Source organism: Podarcis melisellensis (genome assembly GCF_964234715.1).
Source record: "Podarcis melisellensis genome assembly, chromosome: 8".
NCBI classification, from domain to species: Eukaryota; Metazoa; Chordata; class Lepidosauria; order Squamata; family Lacertidae; genus Podarcis; species Podarcis melisellensis.
The window spans coordinates 79,454,154-79,478,884 of record NC_138540.1 but is presented as its reverse complement, the minus strand read 5'-3'; the positions used below and the strand labels follow the sequence as shown (position 1 = coordinate 79,478,884).

Below are 24,731 nucleotides of genomic sequence, written 5' to 3'. Positions count from 1 at the left end.
CACCAAACTGAGTGTCTCTGCCTGGGATCTCCCCTCTGCTCGCCGCCGCCGCTCCCACTAGGCTGTACTATGGCTGTGCCACCAAAGAACCCGGATGAGATGGGCAGCCTGGCGTGGCCTATGAATTGCTGAGGAGCCTTGAGAGGAGAGCGAGGGCAACCATAGAGAAAGCAGTTCAGAGAGAGGAGACGGAGGCGGAGGCGCGGGCAGGTGTTCCAAGTAACCATAGAGGGGGAGAGCGGAGGAAGGACCGCAAGTGCTTCTCCCATATATTTGTAGTGGTAGACTAGCATAGATGGTCTGTTCTGCAGGTTAATTTTGGGCGCTATTTCCCCCCCTCTTCCTCCCACCCTGCTTGATGGAACTGAGAGCTGCAGATGGAGCATGAGAGAAAAGATACAGAACTGCAGCAGCATCTTCGTAGCTTGGACTTCGTTTTGTGCAAAAAGTGGTTGCTGCTTGTAGTTATTTTGCAGTGTTTCATCAGCTGGTGTCTTGAGAAGCAACCTCTGGAAATGAAGGGCCAAAAGCCGACGCTGCTCTCCAAAATTATCTGGTCCCTTTTAACTTCGTATTTCGGCTGGTTGGCTAAAATCCCTTATTTTGGCTGCCGATCCCTTATTTTTGAGGCTGCTGGTCCCTTATTTTCAAATCTGTAAGTTGACAGCTATGCCAAAGGCCCGTCTAACCTCACAGTGGCCAACCAAATGCCTATGGGAAGCCGAGAAGCTGGGCCTGAGCACAAGTGCAATCTCCACACCCATGCATCTCAGAAGCTGGCGTTTAGAGGCTTACTGTGGGTGTAGAACAGTCACCTTGGCTAGCAGCCATTCTTAAAAGGGCGAGAGAAGTTGATTGGGAGGTCCTGCATAACAAACCCGCTTTGGGTTGTGCAAGAAGGAAAGTGATGGGAAGATGTGCTGGAAAGTGACTGACACTTCCTGTGATGCAAGGGCATCACACCTCCACACAGAAAGGATGCTCGTTAAGGAGCCAACACAGTCTCCAACCTCCCCGCAAACAAATCAGGGTGGATGATCAACAAACAATTTCTCTGGAAGTATCTAACCACGGTGTAGTCTTTGCACAAGCAAGTCAGGAGGAGCCTTAATGCATCGTCTTCCACTCCTCTGGAAGCTGCTCCTTTGCTTACGGATGTGAATTAAAACCATCAGGGCTGAGCTGCAGCCAAACAGCATGTTTCATAAAAAGGCCATACCCTCCCGTGATGCAAGGTAATTAGGATAATAATGAGGCACAGCAACCTGCTGGCTTTGGGGAGGGCCCTCGTGAACTCTGGAAGATGAAAAATGATTGTGGGAACCATGCCGAGAGCTTGGAATCAGAGCGGTGTTTTCTGGCAAAGCAGAGCGGAGTTGGCTCCGGAACAGTCGCCGGCATCTGGTTATTTTTAGGGCGGTTTCAGCCCTTCCTCCTCAAAGGAGGAAGGAACGCAGGGAAGTGGGAAACTGAGTCACTCCTGAAGAGAAGAGGATGGTATCTCCAGCCAGAAAGCTTTGCATCTGAAAGCAGAGTCCAAGGTAAGAGAGAGACCTTTGATAGGAAGGAACCTAGGGCGCTGCTTCCCCCAAAGAATTCTGGGAGCTGTAGTTTGTTAAGGGTTCTGAGAGCTGCTAGGAGGCCCTCTATTCCTCTTGCAGAGCTACAATTCCCAGAGTCCTCTGTGAAGATGGATTGTTAAACCACTCTGGGTATGGTCTCTTTGGGAGGGGAACAGCTCTCAGTACCCTTAACTGACGATGGCTCCCAGAATGCTTTGAGAGAAGCCATGGCTATTTAAAGCTGTATCAAAGCACTTTAAATGTATGGTGTGAATGTGGCCCTTGTTTGCCCTTAACAAGGAACTGTTGACAAGCTTATGAGGACCCTCCAACCCCAGTTCTGAGGAACAGACACAGAAAACTAAGTGTCAGGCTTTAAAGCCAAGGTCCACCCACCAACCTGCAATGTAGCAACTGTTTTAAATATTGTTATTCCATGTGCTGTTTGGGGCTTAACCAATCACCTCCAACCCCCTTTCTCTCTGAGTGCTTCCAGATAGGTATCTATCATGGGTGCTCCTCATTTGTGCAACAATTTTTTTAAAACAGCATCTGCAGGGCATTGTTGGAAATTTAATCTGAATTTACCCTTTCCAGGAGAAATCAAGCAAGGGACCCTTGAGGCTGGCATTTTACTGTGGATGCATTCTGCAACACAGTCTTGACACAACAATAGTGCATTTGTGTTGAATTTATTATTGCTGTCCAAAAGGGTATGGTGCAACAAAAAGCGGAAGGAAAGCAAACCAGAACATTTGTGGTGTAAAAAGTTACAGTATTTCACTAGGAAGTTGCGGGATAGGCACTGCTTGGAAAGGAAGCCATATGATCACCCCAGAACCTTGGGGGCACAACCAGTGTTGAAAGCACGATTGCGTATGACCAACCCTGATAGCAGCACAAGCGCAAATCATCATGCATGTGCATGGATATCCTGAGGCCCTCAGTTAAAAACAAATAAACTGTTGTCAACATCCCCCTTGCAATATGTGAATGGCTCTTAAGCCATTTTTAATGTTGCATGTTAAATTATTGCAAATCATCACCTCCCCCTGCCTGGCAGTGACCTCCGGGCTCATCCAGACTTCTGCTTGTTGTGTCGCATCCCACCCCCCCCCCCGGGAAAAACCACCCTTTACTGCTTGACATTTGCTCTGATTCTGTGCTAAAGAGAAGGCTTTCCCAGGAAAGCAGCAGGGCAAAGAGAAAACTGCTCAGATCCATGCCTATAAAGCACATTGGAGAACTACTCGGACCCAAGCTTTCGAGGCATGGGACAAGCAGGAGCCTTAGTCAGCTTCCTCTCTGTATTTCTCCATCCATCTTCATTCATTTATGTAGTTATATTTTTCTCCTGTCCTCCCTCTATGGAGCACAGAGCACTGCTCATGGTCTACCTCCTGTTTTATCATTTCAACAACCCTATGGGGTAGGCTGGATTGAAAGTGAGAATCTGGCCCAACATCACCAAATTTGCTTTCAGGATGAGCAGGAATTTGAACCTAGATTGCCCTGGGCCTCCCCAATCCTCCCCACTTTTCCTTTGTCCCAAAGATGCTTTTATGATGTACAGTCGTAACTTGGTTTGTGAACGCCTTGCGAGTCAAACGTTTTGGCTTCCAAACACCGCAAACCCGGAAGTGAGTGTCCCAGTTTGTGAATGTTCTTTGGAACCTGAACATCCAACTTCCTACAGCCAATTGGAGCTTCCTGCAGCCAATTGGAAGCCACGCTTTGGTTTCCAAATGTTTTGGAAGTCGAAAGGACTTCCAGAACAGATTCCATTTGACTTCTGAAGTACCACTGTATTGTGATGACCCATCTTCAATCTGATTGCAGTTCATTTGCCTGTGCAACCCCTCAACTGAATAATTATAATTATAATAATTTATTATTTCTACCCTGCTCATCTGGGGTTATAACAAATGTTATAAAGTTTTTTGGGGGGGGGTTGGGGAGAATTAGGGGGGAAATCCTCCGGGAAGAGTACAGTGGTACCTCAGGTTACAAAACCCTTGGGTTACAAACACTTCAGGATACAGACTCCGCTAACCCTGAAGTAGTACCTCAGGTTAAGAACTTTTCCTTAGGATGAGAACAGAAATCGCGTGGTGGTGGTGCGGTGGCAGCTGGAGGCCCCATTAGCTAAAGTGGTACCTCAGGTTAAGAACGGTTTCAGGTTAAGAATGGACCTCCGGAACAAATTCAGTTCGTAACCAATCCCTCAACTGTATATCAAAAGCCTTGCCTTTTCTGGCCAAACTAGAGACACCGCAAGGTTGGAAATTGCAACTTGCTACGGCTGAAGATGGTCCTGCCAACAAACAGACCAGCCACTGGCGTGAAATCTGCAGAAATGAACTAGAAATTAATCTCCCTGGATCCGAGGCTGGAACTAACCCAGCTGCGCCACTGCTTTCCAAGCCATTTATTTGGTTTTCTGCTTGCTTATTCCCCCCTCCCTCTCAACTTCTGAGATGAGTTGAGAAAGGCAACCGCTACAAAAAAGGGAAATACAAAACGTGACGTTAAAAGGCCCTTTTTCACACTCAAGGGGGTGGCTCAGGGGCCATGAGAGATGGCCTGGTTTTTTCCATTATATAATCTTATTAAAGCTCCCAGAGCAAGTAATCCCGAGTGGCTGCACCGGACGTGGGTGGAAAGTTAAAGAAGCAAACAGCTTGCCCTCTTGCGGGCTGCGTCCCTGTTGTGGGAGGGTTGGCGAAGTTCAGTGAAACCTGGCAGGGCTAAGAAGGAGGGCCTTGTGGTAGGAAGACTTCCAGAAGTCCTGCTCCCATCACGTTCCCAAAGAAAGACACACCTTGGTGACGCAGGTGGGGCACTGCCAGACCTGGGATAGAGGGATTGTCTTTCCGTGGAGGCTGATCTACAGGAGTGTTGCATTTGGGATGGGGGCAGACAGGTGAAGAAGGCATTTGCGGTTCAGTTCAGGGCTATGAGCAATGAGGCTGCCAGGAGGGCAAAGAGGATGCCCTCGCCTCTCCTTCCACCCTGGCCCGCCGCTCTGTTGCAGAAGGGGCCCTGGCAGCAGGTCACATAGCTGACGGGAAGCTTGGGCAGCAGTGTTCCATAGAAGACCGTATCCTGGCAGAGCTGCTGGTTGGCGCAGCCAGCTCGGAGGGTGGCACCGCGGACGTAATCTGCGTTGGAAGAGAGGAGAGGAGGGAAGGGAGTTGCATATCTTCCCAAGACAAGGGATCAGATCATATGAGTAGGGACAGGAGTATTGGTCAATTTCATTTCTCTCCATTACTCATTTCCCCAATCTTAAATTCAGTTCGTCACATTTCTGCTGCAAACACACACACACACACACACACAGAGAGAGAGAGAGAGAGAAATTCACCAGCATTTCAGGGCAAATTTCTCCTAACAAAGACATCATTCCAGGCACTTTTGACTAATGTGACACATTTTGGGCAAGCGATTCCCTACAATCTAATGCATTTTTGTACCCAGTGCATTTTATAGCTTCATTTTGATGCACACTCTCACCTAATATCTGTATTCTTATGAACATTGCTTGGTTGGAGAACTGCATTGAAAAATTCAGAGAAGCGTGAATTTTGTAGGATCGCTGTGTTTCGGTTTGCGTATTGTTTCAGAAAGTGCAAATTTGATTGATTCAGCTTTAAATGCATCCTGAATCAAATTTCTCACCCATCCTTCATCTGAATCCTAATCATGCATTCCTTCTGTTTGGGGCAAATCAACTTACTCAGTTTCCTGTAACCAGAAGCTGGAAGGGCCAGAATGTGACAGGACTCTGAGGAAGGGCCATATCTGCTTTGCATGCAGAAGGTCTCAGGTTCAGTCTCTGACATCTTCAGATAGAGCTGGGAATGTCTCATGGCTGCCCTATGGGCTCTCCTGGGCTCTGCACCTGCCTGGCATGATCCCTGCTGTGAAACTCTTTGACTCCCACATCCTGCACTGAATAAGGCTGATTTGTCTCCCCGATTGCTCCTGATGTAGATCTTCACTCACACTTCCTTCCCTGGGCAGGGCGTGGGGGGTACCATTTTGTGGTTTGGTTCAGGTGCCAAAATGTCTTGGACTGGCCCTGGCTGTAGGATCATCAATATCATCATAATTTATTATTTATACCCTGCCCATCTGGCTGGGTTTCCCCAGCCGCTCTGGGTGCCTTCCAACAGAAAATTAACAACACGATAAAACATAAAACATTAAAAACTTCCTGATACAGGGCTGCCTTCACATGTCTTCTAAAAGTCAGATAGTTGTTTATTTCCTTGACATCTGATGGGAGGGCATCCCACAGGGTGGGTGCCACTACCGACAAGGCCCTCTTCCTGGTTCTCTGTAACCTCACTTCTCGCAGTGAGGGAACCACCAGAAGGCCCTCGGAGCTGGACCTCAGTGTCTGGGCTGAGCATTGGGGGTGGAGACGCTCCTTCAGGTATACTGGGCTGAGGCCATTTATTATCATGCTGTGTATTAATTGGTGTGCATGTATGCTTTGGGTTCTTAAATCATTTGGGCTTTCCAGTGCTGCAAGTAAGCCATCTGTAGGCCTTAGGAACGAGGACTTACCTTGGCTAGTACCGTGTTTGGTACATGTGAGTTGGACCTAAGAAGGTATTTTAGGATCACAACAAAGAGGAAACCAACCTGGCCCAATCCACTGGTGAGTGAAGGCACACATGCTCTGGTGCTTGCTTTCCTTTACCCTCCCCATTCCCTTTTCCTTTCATATCATGCCTATCAGATTGTGTGCCTGTGGGCAGGGACAGCCCTATCTTTTAGTACTGGTACAACATTTAGAAAATGTTAGGCACTTTAGAAAGGTAAGATAATTATCATTACCACCACCTGAGGAGGCACCGCCTACTCAAAAGCCTCCATCCACCTTTTGCCATAAATCTTGCCCCATCTCTTACCTATGACATTCATGCAATGGTCCATGTTTCCCACGCAGTTCATGAGTTGCAGATTCCCTGCGCTGCATTCATCATTTCCTGTATCTAGGCAGCTGTAACACACCAGCCCGTTGAGTTCCCTCACAGAAAACTCTGAAAGGTAGGAGACAAAAGTCTTTTTCAGTAAGGGCCAATTTAGGTGTGACAATTACCATGATTTTGATTGTTTGTTCTGCAAATAGCAGCTGTTAGAAGAGCTGAGCAGCCTCTGGACTGTGGGAATGAGGAGTTTAACTCTTTCTCTTCCAACCCCAACACAAACCTCATTTCCCCAAAGCTGCTATTTGCATTTTTTTGAGGCCAGAATGACATGTGAGACAAAATTTGGAATCAGAAATTCCTGGATTCCATTTCTGACACAGTCATACTGAGACAGTGAGAGTGGAGGAGCTTTGATGTAATGCAGGACTTTAAAAAAGATTGGACAAATTCATGGCTATTATTCAGGGATGACCATATACTATTTCCAGGATCAGAGATGCTGGGGGGGGGGGGGAAGAGAGCGAAAACTATTGTGTTGGATTCTTTCCTGTGTACATACTTGTAGGAGGTTAGTTAACCCACATTTGGGGAAACTGCTTTGCCCCCCCAGTTTTATTATTAAATATAATAACAAATATTTCCCAGTCTTGTCCACAGATATTTACTGCCTAATAATACTGCTTTTTGTGGGTAGGATATTTTTATAAGGGGGGGGGGAAGCATGTGAGCCAAAAGGACTTCAAAAATACATCTATGCAATCCAGAGATATTTAAAAAAACCCAGACTTCTGAGTTTTTGCAATTTTCAAATTTTGGTTTTAAAGTCCTCAGTGGGGAAGGAATTTTAAACACAAAGCACCCAAAGTTTTATTTTAATTTTGGCATGCACATTTGAGTTGAAATTGGCTCTGGACTCCTGCCGCTCCAATTTGGGTCATCCCAAGAAACCTGCAACCCAGAGTTACCTGTGAAAGAGCTGTTGTTGCACCTGGAACCTTCACAGACACGAATGGTCACATAGCTGATTTTGCCTCCTATGCTGTATGCCAAGAGTGTTTCCTCCTTGGGGTAATTCCCGCAGCCTTTGATGATGGGCTCCACCAGACCTGTTCCTGTAGAAACAGAGGAGGGTGTCAAAGATCCTTGCCAATGGCTGTTGGGGAACGTATTTGAGCAAAGGGCTGGACTATTCTGTACGCCAAGCACACCACAGAGGAGCTCAATGCGTTCGCAGCGAGTAGACAACCATGTCGGACTCCTTGATCTTCTCTTGCAGTACAATGTGCACTTACGTACAACCAGGCAGGGGATGCCTCCACCGCTCAATAGCTCTGGCTCCACTTTCCATTGGTCTCCTCTCCCTCTGCTCCTCCAGTTCCAATGGGCACCAGGCACCACCAGCACACTGCCAGTTCTCACGGGACATTGGAGAGGCCAGGCCATTGCCCCACATGAACTGAGAGTGCACTCTAGAATCCAACCTGAGATCTTTTGCAATGCACACATGGCTTCTGCCACAAAAACCAGCAGGGGTTCTTCAGCAGATATACCTCTGCTTCTATCAGGGCTGGCTAATCATTTTTGGGGTCAAGGGCTGGGGTCTGCTGCCCCCATGCCAAGGTGGGCAGGGCCAACATACCAAAGTGCAAAGTGAGTGTGGCTTTTCTTTCATTTTCTTTTCTTTACACTCTGGGGAGTCAGGGAATCACAAAAACCTTTTGGCATCCCAGAACCTCAGCTGAGGATCTGCAGAAGTGGTTGGTAAAATGCGTACACGCACACAACGTTTAAACTGTTTTTTTTTAAGGGCAAATTCTGGGGTCCACCCCCCAAAGCCTTTTGGCATCACAGTGGGATACTGATGGGAGCAGTTTAGTAATTATTATTATTACAGTGGAATGTAATCTGTTCCGGAATTCTTGAATGTAATCTGTTCCGGAAGTCCATTTGACACGTTCGAAAATCAAGGCGCGGCTTCTGATTGGTGCAGGCACCCCGGAAACAATAGCTGAAAGCCCATTCGGACGTTCAGCTTCCGAAAAACATACAAAAACCGGAACACTTACCAATTTGTTCATCAACTAAGCCTTTTGAGAACCAAGGTTCCACTGTATTATTATTTTAAATGGATTTTCCCCCCCAGCAGGGCTTGAGGATGTACAAAATGCCTTTTGACATCAAAGCGGGGGAACCATAGATGCAGTTATAGCTTTGGGGCAACTGTGCCAGGGGTGGGGTGGGAGCCTGAATTTTGAAAGAAGTGACAAATTGGAAGGGCACAAAAACACCTCTCAGATAGATTACCTGGCAGCCACTGGCGAGAGATTTCCACACAGCGGTTCTCTTTACCTCTGCACTGGGCTGTGGGAATGCTGGTCCCATTACACTCCTCCAAACTGCCGATGCAACTGTAACACTCCACTCCGTTGCGTTCGGTGCTGTACGTGACTGCGGGAAGGCAAGAAAAAAGAAGGGTCACCAATTCTGAGGCCCACGAGCACTGCTTGTGGAAGGCTTCAGTAAATAGCACCTCAAAAATCCACATTCTAAGAGGCCCTCTTGGTGGTTCTACTTCCCTCAGGAGCTTCGGTGGCAGCAGTAGTCCAGAAGGTGGGCAAGGAGCCCATGCCAATGTTTAAAGGCCTAAAAACAATGTAGACCTCAAATATCTAAAAGGCCACTTCCTTTTGCACAGACCCTCTTGGTGGTTCCACCTCCCTCAGAAATTTGGAGTGAGTGTGACCTGGCAGAGGGCATTCTCTGCAGCAGTCCCTGAGTTGTGGAATTCCCTCACCAGAGAGGTTTGTCTGGCACCTTCATTATACATATTTTGGTCATTTGCAGAGGACACACCTGTTTGCATTGGCCTTTGACATTTGACAGATATATATATATTTGGGACCCACCCTACTCTTGCGATTGGAATTTGTTTCAAACTGTTTTCAGTGTTGTTGTTTTAAATGGTTGTGACCCATTTGGGGACTCCTGATCAAGGATGGGTATTAAACCAAAATAACAACAATAAATATTTGACATCACTGACTGTCCCATACAGAGAGCAGGAGATAGGCCACAGTCACACCATACATTTAAAGCATGATGATACCAGTTTAAGCAGTCAAGGCTTCTCCCACAGAATTCTGGGAACTGTAGTTTGTTAAGGATGCTGAGAGTTGTTAGGAGACCCCTATTTCCCTCCCTGAGCTACAGTTCCCAGAGTTCCCTGTGAAGAGGGAATGATGTGAGGGAAACAAGGGTCTCCTCTTGGCACTTTTAAATCACAGCTCCCAGAATTCTTTGGGGGAAGCCATGACAGCGTAGAGCAGTATCATAGTGCTTTAAATGTATGGTGTGAATGTGGCCATACTTAGTAGCTCATGAAAGTAAGCAAGTCAGCTCTTTTTCCAGTGTGTCACTGGAGAGCGCATAGGTCTGATCATATCCACTTCAGGGTTGACCATACTCTGGGGACTCTTACCATTGTAGGGGACATCGTTGCAAAGGTCTTCGGAACAGCAGTAGATGCTTCGCGATATGAAGCCCCTGCGGGTGGAGAAGTAGGACTGGCAGTACTGGGATGTGGTGCACCCTCTCTTCAGGGTCTCACTTATGGGGCCTAGAGAAGGGAAGGCACAGCAAGATGGTAGCTAAGGTGCATGATGAGGCTTACGAACAGCAAGTAACCCACGGATCACTACGGGGGGGTGGGGGTGGAAAGGAATTTGCTTCAGTTCATGTTTAAATGTGAGTTTATTAAATCCACACTTTAAAAAAAAGGAGACAAAACACAGCCATCCTTCAGAATTTGCAGTTATCCGAATTTTGCAATGCAGTTACCTAACTAAACAATACTTATAAAAAGGCATATATTAGGTAGGGTTGCCATACATCCATTTTCCTCCAGACACGTCTGGGATTGTAATGGCAAAATTACCATCCAGGGGGAATTTTCAAAAATAGGCAAAATGTCTGGGTTTTTTGAAAACAGAAGCAGGAAGTGTTGTTTTTGTGCGATTCCCCCAAACAACTTTTTGGGCAATTTCCCCCCCAAAACCCCTCAACAACTTTTTGTGTCCAGATTTTTGCTTTTTGAAATACAGTCATACCTCGGTTCCCAAATACCTTGGGAGTCAAACGTTCCTGCTCCTGAACGATTGAAAACCAGAAGTGACTATTCTGGTCTTCGAATGTTATTTTGGAAGCCAAATGTCTGATGAGACTTCCACGGCTTCCTGCAGCCAATCAGAAGCTGCGCTTTGGAAGTTGAACGTTTCAGAAGTCGGACGGACTTCCGGAATGAATTCTGTTAGACTTCCGAGGTACGACTGTATGGCAACCCTATATTAGGGGTAAGTATGCATAGCAGTAAGTTGCAAAACAAGATGTGCCACCCCAGCAGGGAAACCAACAATAGGTAAAGCCAGAGCCAATGGCAGGCAGAGCCAGCTGATTCTGGTTTTGAACCCATCCTCCTCCTCCCTGCTGAGTTCTGCAAAGAGAAATGTTCCAAAAGGCCTCTAGGCTTCTCAGAACTGACCACTGTTTTCCTGCCCGATGTTAACCTACAGCAGTGCCTTCTCCTACTTAGTCATATGCTTCCTTTAAACAAACACATAAACCTCTGAAGCAGCAAATTGAATGTTAAATGCCAGGTCAGGAAGCCCTTAAACGGGCAGCTAATGAACCTCCTTGCCTGGAGACAAAGCTAACCAGCCAAGGTCACATATGATTTTTTTTTTAAGTGATAGAGATCTGAGATAAGACTATTCCAAATCGGGCCTGTAGAAATTGTGACGCACTGGGCAAAACACAGCCCAAACACAGGCTTGATGAACCCGTTCATTAAGGCGAGTGGGGCATCTAGAGGGAATGATGACCAACTTTTCCTGTTGGGACAGCAAAGGGCTACTACCCTTTCAGTGTGTCACTGTGCCTGTGCAGCGGCTGGATTTATTTTGTATATTATTGCATTTAGGCCTTCTTCAAAGAGCTCTAGGTGGTCACATGCCTCCTCCCCTTCTTTGCATTATCCTTACAACAGCCCTGTGTGAGGTACTTTAGTTAGGGTGAGATTTGGGGTGACTACTAGCTCAAGGTCACCCAGTGAGCTTCACGGCTGAGTGGGGATTTGAACTCAGGTCTCGCAGGTCCCATTCCCACACTCTGACCACTACATTGCAGGCAGGTGGTGATGCACAACTCTCTGCAACATTGTTTTTTTTAAAGCACCACATTCTGCAGATCAGGGCCGTCTTAAGCATATGTGGCGCTAGGGTTGTCGACCTTTTTTTAGGGCGGGCCTGTGAGATGTGCACGGCAGAGCTGGCCTGGCCAGCTGCCTCAGCAGCAACAGAGGAGCCCAAGGCGGCAGTGGCAGCGACTGAGCGAAACAGGGCACCTTGTGTGTGCAGTGTGCGCTGGGCAGACCTCTCGATGCGTACCAATCCCTGGTGCGCAGGAGGGCGGAGCCGGCCGGCTGCCTCAGTGCCTCACTCACTCGCAGCAGAAGAGCTGCGGTTCTCCAGCAGGCTCTGCTCCACTCGGCAGCGGCTGTCAGCTCTTCCCAATCCCTGGACTCCAAATCTCGGCCCTGGACTCTTGGCCTGGCACCCCTGAGAGCCCGGCGCCCGGGTGCCCTGCACCCCTAGCGCCTATGGGTAAGACGGCCCTGCTGCAGATCAAGGGACATGCGCAGGCCTGGTCAGTTGGCAACCTCTTCCCCAGGCCACGTACCGTAGGTAGCTCGGGTTTCCTCCATGCAAAGGGTCTCGTTGCTGCCACAGAGTCGCTGCTGGTTCGTGCAATTCTCACGTGTCCCCAGGCACTTGTGGCAAGACAGGCCACGAGCTTCAGGAAGCAAAGCTGAAATGACATTTTGCAAAGGAGTCTTTCCCCATCAGGACATATTTCCCCATCAGAGTGCTTGGATAAGATGGAACTGGGCACCCCTTAAATCTGGCGATGGGGAACCTTCCTGGGGCAACATTGGAAGGGACCTCAGGGGCCATCTAGCCCCTGCAAAAGCAGGAATTGGAGCTGAAAAAATCCCTCATGGATGGGCACCTAACCTCTGTTGAAAGCCCTTCTTCAGATCAGCTACCAGCCAAGAGGTTGCCTTTCTTTGGGATACTTTGCCTTCGCTTTTAGAAAAGCAAAAATGAATATTTAAAACCCACATGCCAGTGTGAGGCCAGAGGCAAAAGAGGGTGAAGCAGTAAATGTAAAAAAAAAATAAAAATGCCTTTGTATAGAAGGTGGATTTGCGCACAAACAAACATACTCCCACCCCGCTCCCTCCTGCCAAGCAAGAAGCGTGATCAGAGTTCAAGGACAGATTCCAAACAGAAAAAACAATTTCACAGAGGGTGTGAAGCAGGGACAGTGAGGGTGTGGCTGGGGAGGGAGGGAGGTTTGCAGAGTGTTGTGAGGGCCAGACCGAAAGTGCTTCAAGTGCCACATTTGGGACCCAGGCCTCAGTTTCCCCACCTCTGCCTTAAATGTACAGGGGCCTTTTGGGGTCTGGACATGCCTACCTTACAACACTTTTTTTTTTTTTTTAAGGAACAAGGATTTCCTTATCTCTCTGTGTTTTATTGAGGGTGTTTTATTGGACTGTTTTTAATTTTTTTTTTAAAAAACCCCACATTTGATTAACTTTTAATTTTTTTTTTTTAAAGGATTTTCTCTTCATAGAAGAAGTTTCACAAAGGAGTTCGGAACAATACGCACCAGCAAATAAATCACAAATCAGTTTTAAAGCAAAAAGGGAAGGAAGCACTCCAAACAGCACCAAAATGCTGTTAGAACTAGTAGCTAGTAGAATGATGGGACCATAGCAAAAAAACCAAGCAATACCTGTGGAATAGGCACTTTGAGCAACAACAAAAAGCAAGTTGTTCTTTAACAGCATGATCCTAGCTATGTCCACTCAGAATTAAATTGGCTTTGCTGCCTGGCATGCGGGGCTCGTATTACAGCCTAAGGCCCACTCAAAAAGTGTTGATGGACTTTGTGGAAACCAAGAACCCATGTATATTAAATAAGCACCAAGCTGACCAATAAGCCCATTTCAGCCCAGGGCAGTGGAGGAACGGAGGAGGAAGAGTTAATTATCTTTCACTTAAAGTTTTCCCACTGACTTGTGTGGGTAGGTTGGTGTTTCTGAGGTTGTACGGCGATGTGTTCATATGCAAGGCAGGATGCAGGCAGAGATTCCTGAGTTGCCTCCCTGAAACCATTCGGCAAGAGAAGCGATTGGAGCAGGTAAAGCTAGGGATCCTGGATTTTAATTCTATGGTGGTACCATCTGAAAGTTTGGTGTGTGTGTGTGTTTGTGGCAGGGGGGTGACTCTGTGGCAAGGCACCTGCAGGGAGTCCTGCAGGGGGTTTCTTTCCACCTGGTCTGTTTTTGTTTGTTTGTATGTGTTCTGCAACACGTCGTTCATGCAACAATAACAGTTGAATGAGTGGTGGATTTATCCTGTCCTCACATCATTCTGCTTTAGAAGTTGTCCAGTATTATTGCATTATTTCTATCTGGAGGGCTGCTCTTGCGGCGTAGAGCAACAAAAGTGGGATGGAGAAAGAAATCAGAGCAATTACTGTACAATCGTAACTTGGAAGCTGAATGGAATCCATTCCAGAAGTCAGTTTGACTTTGAAAAGTTTGGAAACCAAGGTGCACTTTCTGATCGCTCAGGCACACCGGAAGCAATAGTGGAAGCCACGCCAGATGTTCAGCTTCCAAAACAATGTTCGGAAACTGGAACACTCACTTTGGGAGCCAGAACATTCGACTCCCAAGGCATTCGGGAGCCAAGGTATGACTGTATAAAGAGTTTCAGGATAACAGAAGGATGTTCTGGAACATGTACTGGTTTGGAAGCCATGCTGCGTGTCTGCCCTGAAAACTCTGAAGGCACAACCTGTATTGAAAACTGCAAGGAAAACTACATTGTCGATACCTTCATGAGCACAAATAATTTTGAATGCACAATGAATAGGATATCTGGAATAGGCAGGGGTGAAAATTCAGAATTTTCACACACCTATTTTGAATGCTCTATGTCAAAAGAGAGAATGCAAATGAAGATGGGGGGCAGTGACCCTTTGCTAATTTTGGCAACCCTCGGCAAATGCCTGACCTTACCAAGCTCCGGAGCTGGCCCTATTCCCCACCTGCTTTTGAGGGAAAGAACTGTGGGTCAGAACCAATTTGGGTCCACTTTCCACCTAGAGGAAAGGAGCAGTAGAATCGAATGCTGCGAACAGGGTCAATGATGGGTGCTGCTAAAAGCCAGGGATACACATTACTTTTTCCAGCTCAGAAAGGGACCGGTAGATGATAATTAGAAGATGAGCCTGTGGTTGGTCGGATTCCAGTACATGATGTGGGAGAGGAACTGTGTGGTTAAAATTGGAGGGATGGGAGCCACGGGTTGCCATGTCTCTATTTGAGAATTAGGCAAAGGAGTAAGTAAGGCGCTGATATAAAGAAGGTCCCTTACTAAGGGTGGAACCATTAATATTGGAATGGAAGAGGGAATTTTGTGGGGGACAGCTTTTCTCCACTCTGTATCACTGTGAGAGGACAAGCTAATCCCCACCAAAAGTTTGTCTTCAGTGCAATTGTTTTAGGTGCAGGAGCCCTCGTCCCTGTTGCTCTGAAGCTGCACATACTTTTAAAGCACACCCGCCCCAAAGAATCCTGGAAACTGTAGTTTGGTAAGGGTGCTGAGAAGAGGTAAGCTACAGCTCCCAGGATTCTTGGAAGGGGAGGGGAGAATGCTTTAAGTCCATGATGTGTACGCAGCCTCGGTTACTCTACCTGAGGGAGCCGGGAGTCAGAACGACTGCCTTCTCTCTTGGGTGTAAGGGGAAGAAAGGTTATTCGGAGCAGCAGGGAGTTCCCCTGGTGGCAACCCACCTGTGGCCAACAAGGCAATCAGGATGGTGAGCTCTATGGCCGCCTTCATTGTCTTCCCCCCTTTTTTAATCACTTCTCCGGTCTGTCCTGTTCTCCGGCTTGGCTTGGCGAGGTGTACACTCCCAGCTCTCTGTCCTGATTGCCTCTGGTTGGGAAAGGCAGCTTGGTCCTAAAACCTGCTCGGCAGGGGAGAGGACGGGGTGATGCAACCCATCCATTCTGGGGACCTTGGCCAGTTCCCTCTGGAACAGATGAAATCAGCACTCTTGGGGATGGGACAGAATGGACGAGCCGAAGTGTGAAAAGGGGGAAGAGCAGATCTCAAGATGGGCTGCAGGGCTCCTAGGGAAGTGGTTCGGAAGAGATGGAAAGATGGAAGGTGCAGCCAGAACTCAGTGTTAGAGCATCTGCTTGGCATTGAGAAGGTCCCAGGTTTGATCCCCACCCGCCATCTCCAGGGAACACCTGAAATCCTGGAGAGATGTTGAAAGCAGTGGAGGCTGGTCTACAGTGTCCCCTTAGCCACATCTGCCTACATATCTACTTACAACCTGGCCAGAAGATGGCCCTGGCTGTCAGCTGCCTGCTCCTCTCCTCCTCCTCCTTCTTAAGTCTCCTTGTTGCCTTTGTTGGTAGGACTCAGCAGGGAGGAGGATGGCTCCAAAACTGGAGCCTGCCATTGGCTCTGGCTCCCCTTACTGTTTGGGCTCCCAATGGGCAACAGCCAACACTGGGTGCCACTCAGTGTAAACAGTGTAGACCAGGGTTTCCGAAACTTGGGTCTCCAGCTGTTTCTGGACTACAACCCCAGTCATCCCTGACTACTGGTCCTGCTAGCTAGGGATGATGGGAGTTGTAGTCCAAAAACAGCTGGAGACCCAAGTTTGGGAAACCCTGGAATGCTGAACTAGGTGGTCCAATAGCTAAAAGTATTCTGACTTTCCAGGTTGGCGGCCATGCAAGGGGCTTCTAAGGCCAATGTTTAAAAAAAGAAGGCTGGAATCATAGTTCATGAGCATAGCAAATCTGTAGCCATTGCATAATGCAATGCACTCCAGTAGCAGAATGATTTGTTTCCCCGTCGCACAGTTGCAGAATTTCGGCTTCCCGGTGGCATGGACTGCAGTAGCAAATAATAACAACATAGCTCTTGGAAAACACCAGGCAGGTGGGTACAGCAATAGCAGCAAGCAGACTGAGTGGAAAATTTTGGTCACCGAAGGTTAGGGAGTGCAGCCTCAGTGTGGGAGCAGGCTGTTTTCCAACTGAAGCTTGTTAAAATTTATGAGGCATAACTTCAGAAATATACTGTGAAACACCTAAGGTAATGTCTCGCTTCATCACCCACATGGCTTCCTCATAAATGGAGTGTTTTTCACCCCCTGGATGGCATTGCCCAATTTTGCTCAGGCTTCCAGGGAGGTGTGTTGTGTTGGGAGGCAGTTTTTTTTAAAAAAATTGCTACAAACAGTCATATTTGCTTTAATAGTTAATAACATACAGTCCAGTGGCCCATCTAGTCTAGCATCCTGTTCCCACAGTGGCTAACTTATGGGCTTGTGAGCTCACAAGCAGGACTAGAATGCAACGACACTTCCCCTACTAGTGAATCCCAGCAACTTTTATTCAGGGGCATATTTTCATTTTCCATTGTTGTTGTGTGCTAGACTTAATAAACAGCCTCTTGTTCTGGGTCGACAAAGTGAGTAACCTTGCCATATCTATCTATATAATGAATTGTAAGGATGCCGTCACACTGAGGACTGCATAGTTGCTGACTGGTGAATGAAGCAAGGACAGGTAGCAGCCCCTAGTATTAAATAAGAACTTAACAGGGAACTTTCCTTCCTTGGAAGAATTTAAGCAGAAATTGGATATCCATTTGTTGGGAGTTCAGGGGTGGGGAAACTTTTTCAACCTGGCGTCAGCCCTGGAGGTCTGGGAACCCTATGTTGTATCTTTGATGTGAGAATAGGTTGTTACAAACATGCTTCTGTTTTTGTTTTGTGAAATGTCAGAGGTCATGTGCTTGTGTGTACAGCAGTATTTCTTAAATGGGAGGCTGACCAACCCCAGAGGTGGAGCATGAGAGACCTTCATGGAAGGTCAGGTGTGAATAATTTTCAGTTGGACCGTCAGTGGCTGGGCAGCTGCAGTTTTCCTTGCCTGGGCGGCTAGCTTGGGGGTGTGCTGGCCTTCTTGGCTTGGGAGCAGAAGGAGAAGGGCAAAAAACCTTTCTTTGTTGCAGCTTCCAGTGCGGTCCGGCAGCATTTCCATTTGCCCCCAGACTCCAGTACTACAGATCTGATACTTTGATCCCAGCGAAAACCCATTCCAGAGCACTCTTTGGAGGACAGCAGTGGGAAGGGTGTCCCCAGAAGCCTCAGTGCACTGTGGTTTTCTGAACCCACTTTTTGACTTTTCCCCTATGGTTGGGTACCCAGAAATTAGACTGTGTTCGGAAGGGGCCCGCAAGTCAGGAGAACTGAAATCCTGAAGAGCAGCGGTGCGTTGCATGGAAAGTTAATGGGCTCAATGTGCCCCTTATGTTTCTGCCATATCTTGTCAGGGAGATTCACAACTGTAAGTTTTTCTTATGCTTTCATTCATGTACGTTTTACCTAATTCCATTCAGGTTTGCATTAATTCCTTTTTTTATTTCATCCCATTTTTCTTTAACATTTTCATTTGAAATATCTTTGTTTAAAGGGACATGCTACGATCAGCCAGGGAACATTAGCACTTTAAGCTCATTTACATCACAGCCTGTTTGGGTCTGAGTTGACTTCTATCGATGTCACCTTTGTGTTACTTTTGCACTGTCAAAATCTTTTGCCCTGATAACTACATATACAGATGAATGAATCTAAACCTTACGTTTCTGTTGATTTTCCAGGGGATGAAAGGAGGCTGCTTGGGGAATATCTCTGGAGTCTGAAGTCCACAGAAATAACCCTTCTGTTTGCTATGCAGTTAAAAAACCCCCAAAGGTTGTGTTAAGCTGGAATCTCCAAACAAGCTTCCTGTATGTACTCTGGAAATCAAATGGTGGTGAATTTCCCAAGAGAAACATACTGTATCTTGCACCTTGTCTTCTGCCAAACCCAGCCTCTTTGGCTTTTGGAGAGTGGATTGCAGGAGTTCCCAGAAACCTCCAGCTGGCTTTAGGTTACAGGACGCATCTTCCGGTTAAACCTAGCCAGACGCGGCTGTTGCAAACGCACTTTTCACTGGAAAGGGAAAACAGCCACTTGCCTAACCCACGAAGACGATGGGAGAGCGGGAGATGTTCCGGCACAAGAGCCAGGCTGTGCTGGCAATAGCTACGGTCTTCTTCTCCATGTTGGCTGCAGGTAAGATCTATTCGTTAAGTTGCTTAATGGTGGATTTTTGCTGTGGAATAAGGCAGAGCAAAGCAGGGCTTGGGGTGTGTGTGAAGGTTTCTATTCTTTCCCTCCCCCCCTCTCCCGCAGAATATTTCTTGCAGGAACACAGAAAGAGTTTTTATACTGAGTCAGACAAATGGCCCAACTACCGTATTTTTTGCTCTATAAGACTCACTTCTTCCCTCCTAAAAAGGAGGGGAAATGTGTGTGCGTCTTATGGAGCGAATGCAGGCTGCGCAGCTACCCCAGAAGTCAAAACAGCAAGAGGGTTCGCTGCTTTCGCTGCGCAGCGATCCCTCTTGTTGTTCTGGCTTCTGAGATTCAGAATATTTTTTTCTTGATTCCCTCCTCCAAAAACTAAGTGCGTCTTATGGTCTGCTGCGTCTTATAGAGTGAAAAATATGGTATCTCAGGATTGCCTACACTGACTAGCACCAAAGGTTTCTGGCAGAGGGGCATTCCTAGCCCTACCCGGAGAAGCCAAATAACTGAAACCAGGATATTCTGACTCCATAGCAGATCCTCCTTGGCTGATCTGCCAGGCAACCCAACCCGCCCAGGACCAGTGCAAGCAATGAAAAATAATGCCATTGCAATTGTCTCCCTCCTGCATCTTGTACTGGGGGTGGAGGAAGGTTGCATGGAGATTTTGCTCTCCTCCACCCCGTTCTACAGGTGAACGGATGGAAGGAAAAACCTGTGCACCACCAGGCAGTACCTTTGTTTTACTATTTTCGGTGCTTGCTAAAAACATTTTTGTTCCAGCAAGTCTATCCAGGCATATAGAAGTTGATGTGTGTTTTAAGCTGTTTTAAAGATCAACTGTTGATTTGAATTACATTTTGAATTTTCCAATCATCTCTTTTTTTAAACTTTTGTTGATAATTTTAATGTTTGTTTCATTATTTGCAAACTGTGTAAAGGTTCTGCTTACAATCAAAAGGTATATAAATGTTGTAAAAATGGACAAACCGATGATTTGTGCTCACTATGTTATCACAGTGGGCATATGCAATCCCACGCTCATTACTATTGGCGCCTTCAAAAGTTTTGGGGCGAGGAAATTAGTAAGGGGGAGTCAGAGCCAATGGCCGGCAAAGCCAATCAATTTTAGTTTTGGCCCCACCCTCCTTCCTGCCAAATTCTACCTAAGTTAGTCATACCCATTAATTTCAATGAGCTTACTCTGGGCTGACCCACAATTCCTCTTGTTCTGCAGCTTTCCCTCGAGGGGAACTGCTCTTTAGTGCAGAATAGAAGCAAATGTCAATGGATTTTCTCCAGACTGACATTTGCTCTGATTTAGCACTAGAGAGCGGGTTTTCAATAAACATTAGTAGGACGCCCCCTGGTTAATTTGGGTAGAAGTAATAAAAATGAGGAAAGAGTGTGAGGAAATCTAACAAAGTTCTGATTTCTTCCCCATCATGGCTACTTTTAATGCTTTTTTATATTAAAAAATGTCAAATGTACCCCCCCCCCATATCGTTTTTGTTAGCCCTAAGCACAAGCTTAGTCTGCTTGCTGAGTCATCCAGCGCTGAACACTGATAAAACACTGGAATATAGAAAAGCAATTATAAATCTACAAGCAGTTTGAAAGCAACCAGCAACTGCTTCTCCCTCCCCAGAGAAGAAATAACATGGAAGTCTTGGGGTCACATCCTGTGTGCTGCCTTAGCAGTGGCAGAACCCCACCTTTCCTACCACGAGTGTTCATGGTTTTTGTTTGGCTAATCTATTGTTTTCACCCTTTCAGCCAACAGCCTGCGGTGCTATCAGTGCGTGGGGATGTTCCATGAATGCGTCCAGTCCGAGCAGCTCTGTACGCCCAGAGATCGCTCCTGCTTCTCATCCACCATCAAGCTCTTCTGTAAGAGAACAAAAAAGCACGGGTCTCCTCCCAGACCTAGAGTTCTCAGAGTCCTCTGTGAAGAGGGATTGACTGTCAAACCACTCTGGGTATTGTAGTTCTAGGAGGGGAACCAATGGTCTTCCTAACAGCTCTTAGCACCCTTGACAAACTACAGTTTCCAGAATTCCTTGGGGGAGGGCTGCTTAAGTGGTATAATAGTGCGAATGTGACCTACAGGCCCCATCATGCCTGGCCATTGGCCATGGTGTCTGGGACTGATGGGAGTTGGAGTCCAGGATGTTATGGAGGGACATAGGTTCTCCATCTCTGGTGAAGACGTTGGGTTGCCCCCAAGATTGGGGGGGGCTGGCACATGAGGTGTACGTGTGATGTCACACATGTTGCACATGTGTTATGACGCATGTGCAAGGTACGCTTGACGCAGGAATCATAGAATCATAGAGTTGGAAGAGACCACAAGGGCCATCGAGTCCAACCCCCTACCAAGCAGGAAACACCATCAGAGCACTCCTGACATATGGTTGTCAAGCCTCTGCTTAAAGACCTCCAAAGAAGGAGACTCCACCACACTCCTTGGCAGGAGGCTGAGTGCTCTGGAGGAGCCGACTGCTGTACCTGTGACACACATTGTGTGCCACGCATGTGACACATGCAGGGGCAGCTTAAGACTGAGAGGGTTCGGTCCCCTCAAAACAAGTATTGAGGGGGCCAAGGTGCCTTTGGCTCCCTACAGTTGGCACGCCTGGTGTGAAATGTTCTGGTAGAACAAACGAAAGAAGCAACTCTGCCTCATTTGAGCCCCAGACCGCTTTACTGATCATCTGCCTCCCAATTGTCTTTCAGATACAAACAACTACGCTGGAGTTTTTATGCTGCCAGGTGAGTCACACTGTTTGCTTGCTTGCTTGTTTACTTAATGAAAGACTCCGAGGCTCAAACCTGAGTGTTGCTCTTTCCTGCCAGGATGTTTACACAACTGTTTAAAGTGGTATCATAGTGCTTCACATGTTATCATGCGGATGGGATACCTAAGTAAACATCCTGACATGGTGTGGAGCAGATGCTTCAAGAACTTTCAGGTTATGGTGCCTTATTTCCTCCAGGGCTATTGGCTCTAAATGCACTGATCTGGCTGTTTCTCTCTGTATTTCCAATTCCCTGCATTTTATGTCCCCAGACCTGGAAATAGCCGAATACGTCATGAAAGGCTGCTCTGGGGAGGGTGTGTCCAACCGCACAGCCAATGTGTACTCTGAAGATGACCGAGAGGTGCACAATACTTACTACTGTGACTCAGACCTCTGCAACATCCGTTTCACAGGCGGTGAGTGGGGAGAAGCAAAACCCTTTGGGGAGTTTTCTTGTGGGGGATAGCAGGTCCCGAACTCAGGACCGCAATACCTGGAGGACTGCCTCTCCCCATATAAACCAACCCAGACTCTGTGCTCATCACTTGAGGCCCTTCTTCATGTGCCTCCTCCATGTGAGGTCAAATATTGAGTCACAACATCTGGGGTCGTAACCTGAAACATCTGGATGTGTAGCCCCAAACATCTGGAGTTGAAACATCTCACATCCTCCTCAATGAGATCCACTGTTGTTATTGACCTCTAGACTGATGCAGTAGTGCTTGGATCTGAGAAAGTGAGAACAACTGAATAATAGAGAGGAGGGAAATTTGTTTAAAGCATTCTGTTTTCACTTATAAGTGCTAGGAGCCAGAATATTATGCAGAAAGAGACCCAAAGCATCAGCTTAGAGGTGATGAAATCATGGCTGTTGAAGAAAAATGAGATTTTTTAAAAAAGAGATGACACGCCAGCAAAAGTGGGGCTTACTTAGTCCAGGGTGCAGATTTGAGTTTTATCTAGCTACAAATTTATTTCCTGATGTACAGAGTTAATTAGCTACTGTTGGGTTATTCACAGTGGTTTCATGAGAGAGAAACCCTACTAGGACTGGAACATTATTTATTTCTCAAGTGAGTTTCATTTGTATGATGTGCAACAACTTGCTTCCTGTGCCCTCGCTAAAAAATACTTGCAGTGGTACCTTGGGTTACATACGCTTCAGGTTACAAACTCCGCCAACCCAGAAATAGTACCTTGGGTTAAGAACTTTGCTTCTGGATGAGAACAGAAATCGTGCTCTGGCAGCGCGGCGGCAGCGAGAGGCCCCATTAGCTAAAGTGGTGCTTCAAGTTAAGAACCATTTCAGGTTAAGAACGGACCTCTGGAACGAATTACGTTCTTAACCCGAGGTACCACTGTACATTAAAAGCAGTCAGCTGTTTAGGGAAGTTTTTAATGTTTGATGTTTTATCATGTTTTTAATATTCTGTTGGGAGCCGCCCAGAGTGACTGGGGAAATAATAATAATAATGCTTTCGTTTTGATTGGGTGTTTTACTTAAAGATATTGAAATCTGAGTTGCATTGTATGTTGGAATCTGACCCGGGATTACAAATACAATACAATACAATACAATACAATACAATACAATACAATACAATACAATACAATACAATACAAATTACACAGTAAACTGTCACCCTTCTCTGCCTTTTCAGTTCCGGCCAGTTCTCCCCAGGTGCCCAATGGCATGGAGTGTTACAGCTGCTTCGATCGAGGCACTGGAGAGTGTGCTCCAGGGAATGCCACCCGGATCAAGTGTTTAGGGGACATGAACCAGTGCATGGATTTTACTGGTAAGATGGGGCCTATTTTGGAATATGTATATCAGAGGCTATTGAAAGGACAGAGTGTGAATGGGAGGCTGTTGGGGGCGGGGAGAAAAAAAGGAATGTGAAAGTGGTTTGGGAAGAAGGAAGCCCTGCTTGCAATACATATTGAAAGTGCACCAAGTTGGTCAAATCCTGCTTACTCCCTGCACCTTGTAGATCTTTGCACAATCCAAGGTGCTCTGTTGGCAGAAGTGTGCCCCCTCCTGCTATATAGTAAAAATGGGTGTATGTTTGTGTGTGTAGATTTTCAAAGTTTTGATTTAGTGTTAAGGAATTAACCCTCCTCCTCAAAAAGGATGTTGCATTTGCTGGGAAGGAATTTATTAGCAATAGTGCTAGACCAGCAGGGGTTAAGGGATGTGCTTTGAGGACGTGGGGAGAATTTGTCATAGCGTGAGAGGATCATGAATATGCAAAACAGGAGTCCCACAACCTTTTGGTACCTGGTGATGGGGGCACATTTGTAACTCTGAGGAACTGTTGTATACACCACAAAATACACATTTTGCAGAAGCAAAATGGGCGACACTCAAGGGCCTAGGAATGGCAATTGGCTATGCTGCTATGCTGTCACAGAAGGTATGTGGCTGGCAGACAGGTCTCTGGTTTCCACTAGCAGAGCTGCTCTGCACTGAAGACCTAGGCAGGTGAGGAAGGTATTTGGGAAGCAAAGGTAGAAGCAGCTGGGCCCTAGGAAATGAAGAGGCAGTGGACTGAGGATAGAGGGATGGAAGAATGAGTGGTCCAGAGGAAGGAGGGGAAGAGGCAAAGGCTGGATGGAGGAGGGGAAGTGAGAACTGAGAGAGATGATGGGCACAAAAGGAAGAAACAAACCAGGCCAGGAGAGCCTTTGTCAACCTGGTGTCCTCCTGATTATTTTGTTGGACTATAAACTCCCAGCAGGCTGGGGCTCTTGGGAGTTGTATGTAGGCCAAAGCATTTGGAGGTCACTTGGTTGGAGAAGGCAGGCCAAGAGCCTAAAGGAGTGAGGAAGGCTGAAATGTGTACATTGGCTTGCAGCAGGCAGGCAATGAAGCCATAGCCAGTTCTGAGACCCCCTGTTCTAAGCTGCTTGCAGGCTGCAATGTGCTATTCTTATAAATGAATGTTGTTTCCCAGTGACCGACGGTGCCTGGAAAATGACCTATCGGACGTGTGGCCTTGAGACACTGTGCCGCCGCCAGTACGTACTCCCAGAGCTCTCGGGAAGGCTGGACATCAGCTGCTGTTCCACCCCGCTGTGTAATGATGGCCGGCCGGGACAGAAGAGCATCTGCAGCCACTTTTCAGAGCAAG

At 47.0% G+C, this 24,731-nt stretch overlaps 2 protein-coding genes across 6 annotated transcripts in view; one reads left to right on the top strand and one right to left on the bottom strand.

Annotated features, from left to right (window-relative positions):
- LOC309376100 (urokinase plasminogen activator surface receptor-like) overlaps positions 1 to 24,731 on the top strand; it is a 30,287-nt gene that overhangs the window by 1,223 nt on the left and 4,333 nt on the right. The window contains exons 1-7 of one of the 5 annotated variants that reach the window (XM_081922285.1): positions 682 to 1,235; positions 18,328 to 18,784; positions 20,576 to 20,689; positions 21,536 to 21,571; positions 21,870 to 22,016; positions 23,262 to 23,399; positions 24,555 to 24,731. In XM_081922285.1, the coding sequence (XP_081778411.1) occupies positions 18,703 to 18,784; positions 20,576 to 20,689; positions 21,536 to 21,571; positions 21,870 to 22,016; positions 23,262 to 23,399; positions 24,555 to 24,731 (694 nt within the window). In that variant the 5' untranslated portion in view covers positions 682 to 1,235; positions 18,328 to 18,702. The other 4 variants (XM_081922283.1, XM_081922284.1, XM_081922286.1 and 1 more) reach the window with 4 other exon arrangements.
- On the bottom strand, positions 3,309 to 16,505 carry LOC309376115 (urokinase plasminogen activator surface receptor-like). The gene is made up of 7 exons (XM_081922308.1): positions 15,432 to 16,505; positions 12,239 to 12,367; positions 9,984 to 10,121; positions 8,810 to 8,953; positions 7,471 to 7,617; positions 6,485 to 6,616; positions 3,309 to 4,723 (listed from the first exon to the last, which is right to left on the bottom strand). Exons 1-7 carry the CDS (start codon positions 15,478 to 15,480, stop codon positions 4,506 to 4,508), a joined length of 957 nt encoding a protein of 318 aa, XP_081778434.1. The 5' UTR covers positions 15,481 to 16,505; the 3' UTR covers positions 3,309 to 4,505.